The 13,577-nt window shown below is 35.5% G+C and overlaps 1 protein-coding gene and 1 pseudogene across 1 annotated transcript; one reads left to right on the top strand and one right to left on the bottom strand.

Annotated features, from left to right (window-relative positions):
• Positions 1 to 717: 717 nt before the first annotated feature.
• On the bottom strand, positions 718 to 4,065 carry EMB1303 (embryo defective 1303). Its single transcript, XM_086567076.1, has 4 exons — positions 3,908 to 4,065; positions 3,573 to 3,709; positions 1,958 to 2,033; positions 718 to 1,130 (listed from the first exon to the last, which is right to left on the bottom strand). The coding sequence occupies exons 1-4, from the start codon at positions 3,966 to 3,968 to the stop codon at positions 934 to 936; spliced, it is 471 nt and encodes a 156-aa protein (XP_086423202.1). The 5' UTR covers positions 3,969 to 4,065; the 3' UTR covers positions 718 to 933.
• Positions 4,066 to 4,711: 646 nt separating this feature from the next.
• Positions 4,712 to 6,688, top strand: LOC147491991 (pentatricopeptide repeat-containing protein At3g02490, mitochondrial pseudogene; annotated as a pseudogene).
• The last annotated feature ends 6,889 nt before the right edge of the window (positions 6,689 to 13,577 follow it).

The following is a 13,577-nucleotide window of genomic DNA, read 5'->3' on the forward strand; positions in this document are numbered from 1 at the left end:
TTCTGGGATTGATGTAGGGGAAACAGTACGAAGCCAAGAAAGAAAATGGAGAGAAGAAAAAACAGAGTAAAGGTTTATAAGGAAACGTACAATGATTTGACGTTTGAGTTTGAATGTATCTCTTAATCTTGTTTTTCCAAGTCTACTCCAGTACTGATTCGTTTGGCACAAAAACGAAAATAAAGTTTGCTGAGTTATTTTCTTTCTACATGTTAGTTCTGTTTGAAATGTGATCTGCATAACCGTTTTAAATCTCTGTTAAGCAACATAGTTAAAGTTTTACATGTTCGTTGCATTTTACACATCTTTGCTACATAAAATTTTGGATGTCTGGGTTTAAAAACACAGGGTCAATCCCCAATTTGTCTTTTTTTTATTGGAGGAGGGGGAAATCCTAATTGGCTCATTTAGTGGGATAACCCTTTAATAAAACTGATTAGTCTTCGAGTACACTTTCCTTTTCAAAAGACAGAATTTGGTTTTTTTATAGATTGATTGAAGTATTGAACCAACTGATTAGTTTTGACTATGATCCTTCGGGTCGATCTCCAGATTCAGAATTCAGAACTTTTAGATAGTTTAATAATCCCATCCATATTATCTAATATGGAATTCCAACCTAAATTCGATTTATTGTCCATCATTTTAATGACATTAGCCACTGTTTTTTATTTCATCATATATCCATTTACACTACTTCTTTTTATGACTAGTTCATTTTATACTTTTATATAATACCTTTTTTTTCATTCAACAGATAAGTCTCACAAAAGCTCATCTATAGGCGAGACAGGCAAGGACCGTATCATATCACCATTTCTGTTTTTCAAACAATAACACATTTGAAACATTATAACTACAGTACAAAACTTGATAATAGAGAATTAATCTCGTGTTAAATTAGTGCTAACTTCTCTATGCCACATGCTTCATCTATCTTCTCCTATCATCCCTGTAAGGTCCTTCGTTCTCTTGATCCTTCAAGAAACCCAGGAATGCAAGAAAGCCAAAGAAAAAGAACCCGCCTGACCAGTTGCCTCCACCACCTCCACCTCCACCACCTCCATCGCCATCATCACGAGGTGGAAATCCAGTTCCACCATCATCAAGGTCGGGGGATTTTTCCTTACCTGAGATATACCAATGCTCTTGTTAAAGATTGTACAATGATTATTGCTTCCACATTTCTTTTCATTATAGAAATAGAAAGAAGAGTGCATGCAAAAGTGATTTATATGAAGATAATCAGACTTGTCCAAGTATACAACCAATATCAATTCAGTCACTATGTAACATGCTTTGATCGAATATCAAAAAATTCCTGACACACTATTTAACAAGAAATGGGAAACAAAGAAACACTAATTAGCCCTCGAATATACTATAGGCCGGTCATTAATATCATAAGAACTAAGTTACAGTGACACATATACGTGTGTCCGTATTTGACACAGATACTAAATGTCTAACACGGCGAAATATAAAAAATTGAGGTATATCACATACAATATGTGTCCACGTGCATACATATCCCACACGGATTATTTTTAAAATATGGCATGTCCATGTATCATAGCATAAGAAATAAAGTAAACAAATCCTTCTTGATGTCTAAATTTTGTTGGTGATCTCATTGCATCTGCTGACATATGCTTCATGTATCTCTATGAGCCTGGGTTGATTATAAAATATTCAAGGAAAATAGGACATTAAAGTCCCTAATGTAAACAGTAGGATTAAATAAAATAAAAAAACGGAGTCTTCTTCCAATGCTAAGACTTATTATAAACACAAATATTATAACATAAATAACTTAATAATACTTCAAAACATGATCTTAATAATACTTCAAAACATGAACCCCGTTCATTTCCATTTGCAGCGCGCCTTAAAGGAAATAAAATAAAAAAAAAAAAGCCACGCAATTATCTAATAGTCATAATAACGTCATTATTACCTTGAACAGGGGCAATGGTAATTGTTGACGATTCGCGTGTAACCGTTTGGGTTTGCTCTGCTCCACATCTTGCGTTCTGCAAAAGAAAGCATGGCATATTAAGATCTTAACATTACTTGAGAATTGAGACATTACAGGAAAACATAGAGAAGGAACGAGTAGAAATAGAAAGTTAAACAGTATGCCATTACTTTTCTCTACCTAAATGATGAGGTTTTTAGTATGATATTTCGAGCCGGATGAATGCATGATCCCTGTAGGAATATATCTACGTTCTGCTGGTGAAAATATGAAACAACGGAAAATGTGTCGTGTTTTCTTATCTAAATTTCATGTCTTCCCTTACATGTACTGGAATCATCAGTAAGAAATAACGAATTACATTTGTAATACCTATATGCCTATATGCTTTATGCCTTAGTTAACACTTGAACGAGTTTTGTGTGCTTAAGAGGTCAGGCCCAATGCCTGAACAATTGCTTTACTAGATATGGCCAAGTGGCCAACCAGGTTTATTAAGGGCAAGGCCCAGAAAGCATCCTACAGTATCTTTCCCATTAAAACACAAAGTAAGCTTCGTGATGCGGAAACAAATTTTAGTAAAACATTAGTTGGATGTGTTTAATGTTCAAAACAATTCACAAAAACATCTGGAAAGTTTTGGATGTGCAAAATGAGACAAGGGTTGCAAGACTAAAAGTTCATATTTGTGCCCAAATAGTGTTTCAACATCATGATGAAAGGCCCTCCCAACAATCTTTTTTTTTGGGGAGGAAGGGGGTTACATATATTATATCCTTAATTAATCTTATATAACTTTCATATCTTAACATGTAGTCTCACAGGTTACAACTACACAATACTATTTTACAGTCTACAATAATGTGAATAACTTCATAACTGTTATTCCCCCTGGAAGCAACAACCTCTTCCCACCCCTTGAATCCTGGTCTACTTTTCTAGATGCACCAATGGCTAGCCTTTGGAAAGGGCCAAAGAGAAAGACTGTAAGGATTGAAGGCCCAGGACATAAGCGGTCAAAAGAGTAATTATCACAAGGAGCTAAAAGTGAAGACCAGAAATATACTAAAGCAGGATATATAGAAACTCTCATAATACAATCAGTATTCAGAAGCAGAAATCTGGCTCATCCTATGGAATTACTATTCTTGGGATTGACCTTTGAATAAGAAATTAAGAATTCAAACAGTTTGTCCAACCAAAACCAGTGCATTTCATGCTCTTCATAGTTTGAGACATGGTTTTCTTGGTTGTAATCAATACACACTGATTTTCAATTTTGTCTATATAGTTCTGGATATGTATATCCAACTTAAATTTTGGAGGAAAAAATAATTAGCTATCTCAGGCACTTTTTGTGTGTTTCCCACACAGTACAAGAAATATTCCGGAACTTTCCACATTTTCCAAATGACCAAAATAAGGTGCATCGCAACTGTGAAGAATAGAACAAATTGAAAAAATTGAACAACATCTACAAAAAAGAAATTAGAGGGAGCAAAAGTCCAGCGTTTCCAGATTTTGTTATTTTTAATACAACATTAACTCCATTAGCACTTTAGCTTTTTACCATTAAAGCAAAAAAAAGACTCACCAATGCAGCAGCACATATTACAGCTCTTGATCGAATATTACTGGTAATACATGTTGGGGCTAGAAAGGGTCCAGCTCGAATACTTGTGCTCCGAAGTCGAGAACCACTAAGACAGATCCTCGACCTATGTTGAATTTCTGTTTTGCCACCAAAAAGTTTATTCATATACATCTATATAACAAACAAAGGACAATCCAGATGTATTTGAGCACAATCAAATGGCTAATAAGCTCTTTTAATTTCTCGAGATAAGTGTTTTTAGTTTAAGTCCCGTGGCAAAAAAGGGTAATAATCGAGAAATTTGAAGCTACTGGTCTGTCGTTATGGGTGTGTACCTACTGGTCTGTCGGCTGAGATGGTGGTAAGCATAGGAACAGTAGCTCTCAGAGAAGCCATCACTCTGACCACTCTGATAATAAGATATCTAACCTGCAAATAAGAGGAGAGAACAAAATTGCTTTAATTTTCTAGTCAAATACATGAGAGAGAGAGAGAGAGAGAGAAAACGGGTGAAGATATACCTGCAAAAGACGGTCTTGATGGAGAGAAAGAACGAGGAGAAGAAGTGGAGTTTGAGTCCTGTTATTGTTATTGACGGACCCATTCTGTGTTGCGCAGACCCGGGCCCAATTTGGGATCTGTAATTATGTTTGGCAGACCACATCACCAAAGCCCAACAAAAATAAACTGGAAATAACCAGTTACACCCCAACCAAAGAAACTAGTTACCAGCGTCTCCTCTACTCCACCAAAAACTAAAAATTGATTCGGTCTCTCAGTTTCTGGGCAAATTCTTGGGTCAACACAAAATATGATTTTTAAGTCAATGACAAACTTGTAATAAAAATTATTTTTTTTGTCCGCACAACACAAAATAGAAAGTGCCCATAGCGACTACCTTTTTCCATCGTCAGTTGGGACTTTAACTCAAAATCTCATTCGGTATATCTTAGTCTTTCGGTGATTTTTATTGAATAAAGCCCAAAATAGAAGAAACAAAAAGCCCGTTAGACTAGCTGAAACTTCAATGGGCTTGGTCAAGAAGCCCAAGTCTAAAACCCTAACAAACTCACCTCACTTGAACAAATCCCCAAAATTCTTATTTATTTGACACTCATTTCTAAAACCCTACAACAGAAATGAGAAACCAATGGAAATTATTACTTCTTCTCCGAACAACAACAACTAGACCATCACTCAAGATTCCAAATAGTACCAAATTTCAGGTAAACCGAAATTTCACTCCATTTCATTATCGAAATTTACATAACAATGCATTTGTTGTTTCTAATAATAAGTTTATTATAAACAATAGAATTTGTAAATATTCAACTGAATCAATAGCTATAGAAGAAAAAGAAGAACATCCTCATATTACTGTTTTAACTGATATAATTTCCAAGTCGAATAGTAATGATGAGATTAACAATGGGTTGAAGTCAAATGATGTTTTGATAACACATGAATTGGTTTTGAGTATGTTGAGGAGTTTAGATGGGAATGTGGAGATTGCGAGGAAGTTTTTTAAGTTTGTGGATGAGAGCGAGAATGAGAGGTTGAGTTCGAAATGTTATAATGTCATGTTGGGGATTTTGGGTGGTAGGAAAGATTGTGTTAATGAGTTTTGGGGGTTGTTGGAAGTTATGAAGAATAAAAAAGGGTATGGGATATCGAGGAGAACGTATGAGAAGGTGGTGAAGAGTTTTGAGAAGGATGGGTTGGTTAATGATTTGGATAGATTGAAAGAATTGTATAAGAGGCCTGATGATATTTCTATGAAGAGTGTGGCTTCTGGAATTGCTAATGTGCTTAGAGAAAGAGAGTGGGAAGATTTGCCCGACGATGTTAAAGAGAGGATACTTGGTATGAATTGTGTTTGGTCTAATGAGTTAGTTAAAATGGTAGTTGAAAAATTGGATGGTTTTCCACGGAAAATGATTCTGTTTATTTGGTGGCTTCAAGGGAGTCTTTCTTTTAAACCCGATAAATTCTTATATGATGGTTTGCTTAGGGTTTTGGCCAGTTCACACAATGTGCGTCAGATTCACCCTATTGATTCTTTTTGGCGAATTGTTGAGGAAATGCAGGGATTTGGTTATGAAATGGAGATGAATACGTATTTTTTTGTAATGGGGCTGTTTTGTAAGAGGAGACTTATTGAGGATGCTGTGGAGTTGTATGAGTACAAGATGGGTAGTGCAGATAAGCCTCCCGTTCAGGACGGCATTTTCCTCTTACGAAAGGCTGTTATGTGGAGTAAAGAGTTGAACATGCAGTTGTTTTCTAGAGTTGTGGAGACTTTCACTAATGGCGGAAATAGCTTGACAACGTCTATTCTTGACATGGTTGTTAAGTCACTGATCAGTGTTAACAGATTGAAGGAATGTGGTACGATCCTTAAGGCCATGGAAAAAGGTGGATTTGTACCTACCAGTGAAGTTTACAATAAAATTATCTTTCATCTTGGTAGTGTTGATAGAGGTGAAGCTGTTCTGATGATAAGTGAGATGAAAGCTTCTGGGAACTGCCCCGATTCCAAGACATGGACTTCTTTGATTCACGGGCAATGCTTAGCTGGTAATGCCAAAAGCGCGTCATATTCCTTCCGAACGATGGTAGAAGAGGTTGGGGTCACAGATGCTGGTCATGCTTTTGAAGAAGTGTTGAAGGGGTTTTGCCGGAAGAGGAAAGCCACGAATGCATACAACTTTCTTTCTGAGGTGGTTGGTCAACACCAATTACGACCTCGCCATTTAGCATACAAAATGTTGATTCAGAGCTTACTGGTTCAGGGAGGTTTCAATGAAGCACTGAGTCTTCTTGGATTGATGAAGGGTCATGGTTTCCCACCTTTTCTTGAACCGTTTATCGATCATATCTCCAAGTCTGGGACTGGGGATGATGCTATCAGTTTTCTGGAAGCAGTGACAGATAGGAAGTTTCCATCTACTACTGTAGTTGTCCTTATGATTGAAGCGTTTTTGAAGGCTGGGAGGCATAGCGAGGCACAGAATTGCTTTTCAAAGTCTCCAAGTTATATCCGTAACCATGCTGATGTGCTGAATCTCTTTGTTGCCCATAAACCTGTAGGTGCCAGTCCTGCTGTGGTAGCTTAGGCGTGATGGGATGCTGACTTCCATTTTATCTTGTGAGGTTTCATTACGATGACATTTGTCTGAAATGCAGCATGAGTTGTCATTAACCCACTTTTTTTAATAGGGTATTTCCTGTAGTACAATTGATTTTGTTTAGTGCCCAAGCCAGTTCATATAAGCTAAGTCGTCTCTGGTGTCTATCCGTGCAAGTGCTAAAATGTTCATGGTATTCAATATGAGTCTTGGGCTCTGCACAATCGTATGAACGATATATGGGTACCATTTTATTTTTGAGAAAACGTGCATAAAGTTTGCCTTTTATTGAAGCGTCAGTATTTTTTTTTTTTCTAATATTTTCTTTTAGCATACCTCTTCCATATCATTAAGTCCCATTTTTTTTTTAAGTAGCCACGTGGCATGTTTAATTGGTTTTCTTTGCTAGCAAGGTAAAACCCTAGCTATATATAAATAAGGGCTTGTAGGGAGAATTGATGTTTAAGAGTCTATGAGAGACTAGAAATAAAGAACAACCTTTAGGGCTCTTAAAAACGTTAGGTTAAAATCATCAATTTAGTATAAACCTAAAAGCTGAAGTGTAGGAATTGTCCAGAAGTAGGGATTTGGATTTGAAAACTGAATCTAAAGCCGGACATTGCAGTGTTGAAGTGTGGTCGCGATCAAACAGATCCAAAGTGGATTGTCTATTTCTTGTTTCTTTTTCATGTGTAATAGTTACATTTGCAGTATAAAAAGAGTTGGAAGTAAAGGTTCTCTCATTTGTAGGACTTGAATCATGGTGGTCCTCAACATATCCACATAAATTGTCATTTGTAAGGAAATTATACAATATAAGTGAACTACATAAAAGTAGCTACTAACAAGGAACAAGTCTTGTCTTCTTTCCTTTTTCATCTTCATTCTATACGAGATGTGATAGAAATATCACTGCAAGGAATTGACAGTTGATATGCCTTATTAGAAGCTAATAAGGAAATAATGAAGAGCAGAATCTCCCATGGCCATGGGAGACAACATGGCCCATGAAGATGTCCTGAATTGCTGCCTGCAGAATTGCAGATGCTGCTTCTTTATTTATCATTTATCATATCTTTCGGTTTTATTGTTTCCTTTGGACATATACTTATTTATGAACATTGCCGAAATCCATTTGGATTGGGTGAGATCTCTAACGTCAATCCACACAACAGGAGCCTTGTGTATTTTCATCAGATCCAACTTTGCATTTTGTTGAACTGGTCAAGGAATTTCTTTCCATAATATTTGTCTCGGTTTTTTTCGTCCATGGACGAGAACTTGACTTATTTTTACTTCCAAGAATATGTCGATTATTTTGGTTTATTAGGCCCACGCATATGTCAGTTATTGACTTTTTGTTCAACAATCTTGTGCTGACAGCAGTGGATGGATATTCTACGATCTTGATTTCATTCTCTGGTCATACAAATTGTCGCAAAGTATTAATGGAATCACTGCCTCTTAACATCCTTGGAAGATTTGCATTCTCTGAGAATAACCAATAAATTGTAGATGAAAGTCGTGAAACTCAATAGATCGCAGAGTATACCTTGACTGATCTGTTGATTCAAATTGGGTTTTGAGCTTGGGAATAAGAGTTGTGTCGCGATGTTTTAACTTTCTGTAGAATTTTGGGTTTTTTTTACCTAACGCCCGATATTTTTGGTCCATGGATTCAAAAAGTTTGTATCCCGTAGAATTTTGGGTTTTTTTTTACCTAACGCCCTCCAAAGTTTGTATCCCTTTTTGTGAAAACCCCCAATTTTCAAAATTATTATTAATATGTTATCTAAACGTTGATATTGTGAGTGATGACAATTTTATTTTTAAAAAATAGCCCAAATCCTAAATGTGTAAAAACTCTTCATTTTTAGCATACGTTTTTTGACCATTAACCAACCTTATGAACATTAGTAAAACAAAGGAGATGAAGGGCGTGATGAAGATGAATTAGACATAAAATAAGAAGGACCAACCTTTTGAGAACCATATCCACCACCAATGAAACCAAAAAAACTTGATTTGGAGAAGAATGGTTTTGAGAGTCAACGTTTTATGCAAAATTGTTATTATGCAAAATATCAACATTTGGGTAACAAATGAAAGACGGAGTGGGAGCAATCACTAATGATTTTGAAAATTGGGTGTTTTCACACAAAAAAGATACAAACTTTGGGGGCTTAAGTTAAAAAAGCCCTAGAATTTTCACTTCATAGCGTAAAAGTCCTATCATAGTTTACTTGTAAGGAACTAATTGCATGGGAAAACAAACATTTGTTAAATTTGTTGTTACATAAAAGAATCTACAGGGTAAAGAAATTGCAAGTTGCAAATCTAGGTCTCTATCATAGAGTTTGGAATGCTTTATTCTTTTGTTGCATACAAAGCAAGAGCATTTCCAATACAAGTCGCTTTGAGGGGAAATAACAATTTGTCACTCTTATTGAGCCAAAAACAATGGCGCAATGGAAGGGTGACAATGAAGGTAGCACCTGTTACTGAGATAGTTGTTGACTTGTAAATTTCAGACATAGTTTTTTATTCCGTCTCGAGTTTTTTGTTTTATTTTTTTGTCTGGACGGGATGTTTAGTGTTTTTTCAATTTTTTTTTTTTTTTTTTTTTCTTCCCATCCGAAGAGTTTTTTTTTTTTTTTTTTTTTTTTTTCAGACGGAATGAAACATCCTGTCCGAAGTTTAAAATCACCTCTACATTACGCAACTCCTAGCAGCTTCTCACAAAAAAGATAAGAATGAAGGGAAATAGTCATATGTGGAAGTAACAAGTTGTTGTTTGTATTGGGAATACTCTAAACAAGTGTTATTCATCTTGCCATTGACAACCTCTTTATCCATACTCCACATAATAAGTCCTTTTCTATGAAAAAAAAAACATAATAAGTCCTTGGTTTTTGTCTGCCCTAGCAAAGCCCGCAGTAGCATAAGTTACCTAACTGGAAAAATTTAAAATATACAATCAGTTAATTTGTTCATGCAAGTAGTAAAGCACTTATGCTAATGAGATGTTATAGATAGAAACAAGATGTTAGAGCTTCTAGAGTACTTAGGTTGCACCGGTACACAGGAATCTAGACCCTTGGACAATACTTCATGATGCAATACACACGCACCTTTTGCTGTTATGAGTGGCAGAAACAAGATGAACTATAAGGAATGGGGTTTACTTTGAAGGAGCCTACCCGCTGCAACTATTGATAGAACCCCTTCCTATTCAAAACACGTTTCCAACTTAATTATTAGTGAGAACGAGTTACCTTTATGTCTTTTGGGAAATGCTTCCAAGTAACTAGCGCGTGACAAGTATTTAATGAGTTTTTTTTTGTCAATAACAAATCAATTCACTTTTCCCTCCAAAATGCACGACCTTCACCCTCCACCCCCCAAGCACGTTTCCACTTAAGCTTCTTTCTTACAATATGAGTCTTAAGTTACCCAATTTTCTTCACTGCTTTCATCATATCATTTGAATTTTTCTCACTTTTATTTTAAGATTAACTTTTCAATCGAAAATTTCGGCAATTTATACTCATTTGAAAAGCATTTGTGGGATCTTAACTTAGACATAGCTGAAACTCAAGAAACGATTGATATCGACGAGGAAGAAGGTACAAATTATTAGAACGATTGTCAAGGTGCAACTAAAAATGAAGAAGCTATTGGTATGGACGAGGAAGAAAATGCCAAAAATTCAATTGATTGTCAAGACTCCATTCCTAAAATTGGTATGATTTTTAACAATGAAAGTGAATCTTATAGCTCTTATAATCAATACGCTAGGATTGCAGGTTTTAGTGTTAGAAGATCTCACCAAAAGAAGATAAAAAATGGGCAGATTCGAAGACGCCAATATGTTTGTTCAAAAGAAGGTGTTCGAGCAAACCATCCTAGAGGTCCCGCAAAGCATCCATGAGCAAACACGAACTGGTTGCATGGCCAGAATATTGTTCAAAGTGCAAGAAAATGGAAACTGGGTTGTGATCAAATTTGTAGAAGAGCATAATCATCTTCTGGCAAGTAGTGAAGAAGCACACCTCTTGAGATCATAACAAAAAATTGACAATGTGCAAGGCACTTATATGGATTCCTTGTATTCAATAGGGTGTGGCCCAACTCAAGCTTATTCAGTCATGAGTTCTGAACATGGAGGTCCCCAAAATGTAAATTTCACACTAAAAGATTCCTATAACTACTATCAAAGAAGGCGGAGAGATATATATAAAGATGGGGATGCTAAAGTGGCTCTAAATCATCTTAGGCATATGCAAAGAGAGAATCCAGCATTTTCTTATGCTATACAACTAGATCGTGAAAGCCAGCTGTGCAACTTGTTTTGGGCAGATGCTAAGTCGAAGATTGACTATGACTTTTTTGGTGATGTAGTTTGCTTCTATACGACATTTCGAACGAACAATTATAACATGCCTTGTGCACCATTTGTTGGGGTGAACTACCATGGGATGACTGTTATCTTTGGGTGTGCATTACTCTTGGATGAATCAGCTAAATCTTATATGGGCCTTTGAATCATTTTTGAAAGATCCGCCGACAAAAAGGAAAATAGGTGAACCGAGCAAAAGGATAAAGGATGCACTGGAGAAAAATTCAGTCAACAAAAGAGCAAAAAAACAAATGAATTCAGGTACCAATGATGCCCTCGCACAACCGAAAAACATGGATAATACTTAGTGTTTGTCGTCTGTTGTTAGTACCTAGTTACATATATCTTTTGGTCGAAAGCTTTTGGCATGCTGTAGTACTTTTCCATTCATCTCTAACTATTAGTTTTTCGTTGTAATTGACTCTTTTCTTATCTCAAGTGTCATTTGTTCTTAGCATTTATCAGATTATATAGATATATAACATTGTTTGTTTCAGAACATACACATAACCTTGGTGGATTTGAACCACCACCTCTTAAGATGTTGTAAGCAGTCTCAAGTGCTCTTTCTATTTGAGCTAAAGATCCAGATGGAATTTAATCCTATTTAATCCAAACCTTATAAATGCCCTAATGATTTTGAGTTTGTTTACATCTTAAGATAAGATATGTCCTTAGAACCCCTTCCTTCCTCTTACTAATTAGCAATTTTAACAAATTATTAAAGAGGAAGAACAGTTGAATTATTGCCAAACATGTCAATTCGAACTAGTTCAATTGTTTATTAGAAACTAGAAAAGCTTTTGTGGTTGTATATTCATACCAAGTGTTTGAATAAAAGACAAATAGATATAATATTACTACTTACTATTATAAGGATAACAGAGCTTGGTGTTTGACAAAACTATTTATTAAAGGAAGAGGTTCAAGGGACATATCTTATCTTAACACGTAAATAAATTCAAAATCGTTAGGGCATTTATAAGTTTTGGATTAGGTTAATTTTTTGTAGATATGATTTCCTAATTATTCTAAACATTGTTACAGATAATCAAAAAAATCAAAAATTTATAAACTTGACAAATATAGTATAAAAAATGGTGAAAATGAACGGTCTACAATTAACCAAATTTTGTAATTTGTTAACTACATTTGGTAAGTTTAGAATTTTTTAATTTTTTGAATTATTTGTGACAATGTTTAGAATAGTTAGGACATCATATCTACAAAAAATTAGCCTAATCCAAAACTTATAAATGCCCTAACAATTTTAAGTTTGTTTACGTGTTAAGATAAAATATGTCCTAGAACCACCTCCCTTAGTAAGAATCTATTAGTCGAGTAACTTTGAAATGTAAACAAAGAAGACAAATTAAATATGTAATATATATCATGAAAACAAAAATAGTTACCAATCAGAGCCCCAACTCTTGTCTTCTTACTTTGTATTTTACTGAAAAGAGGAAGGAAGAAAACGGCTTCGTCTTCACCAGACACGTATGAGACAAGAAGTCAAGTCACAAAGTCTCATTTTAGGTGGGTACTTGTATTGGTAGTTTATTACATGTATTTGAATTTTGGTGGGTGTATTTATAATAAGAGGACATCTAGGGTGCATCACGATGTATGTGTGCGCAGGAATGAGAGCTGTTGACAGTACTTCTTTCTTGCAATACACACGAATCCCCTGCTTATATGAGTGGCCCAAATGCCTGCGCATGAGTACACCCTGCGCACACTAGCTTTTCGGTTATAATAATTACACGTGAAATTTTAAATCCCAAAAGACCATAAAATTACTGTTTCCACTAACAATCAAGTTGGAAACGTGTTTTGAATAGTATGGGGTTCTATCAAGAGTTGAAGCGGGTAGGCTCCTCCAAAGTAAACCCCGTAAGGAACAAGGTGACAGAAACAAGATGAACTGTAAGGAACGCACTTTGAAAAAGTAATTAAACTGCTCAAATATCAATGCTCACCTCTCCAAAATCACACACATACATTCATGTTCCAGCAAAAAAAAACACATACATTCATGCACTGGGACCAAACACCAGTGAAGATACATCCACTGTCTTGGATATATTTTGCACCTTGGATTTTATTATTTTAGTTCCACAGGCCAACTAAATGCTAACTTATTTGGCATTGCCATTGCTATCAAGAAATTTATTCAAACTTTATCGTCAAATTGTCAACTAATCAATTTGTAAAATAATAGATGACCACCATCTGAGCATAGCCTTGAAAGAAGTATAGTTGAATTTGTAAGTTTGAAGTTGGAATATCACAATGTGGCTATGCAACTATTCCTCTTAAAAATCAAAGTTAATGACAAGCAAGTAGAACAAACTAGACTGAGGAGAATTTAGATTTGGAACTAGTCTTTCTCATAAGATCAATGTCAATGACAGCAGAGTAGGAGAAAAAATGAATGGGGAAGTTATACTTAACCCTCCCAAACCTGAAGCATCAACT

Source organism: Coptis chinensis, chromosome 6 (assembly GCF_015680905.1).
Source record: "Coptis chinensis isolate HL-2020 chromosome 6, ASM1568090v1, whole genome shotgun sequence".
Classification (NCBI taxonomy): Eukaryota; Viridiplantae; Streptophyta; class Magnoliopsida; order Ranunculales; family Ranunculaceae; genus Coptis; species Coptis chinensis.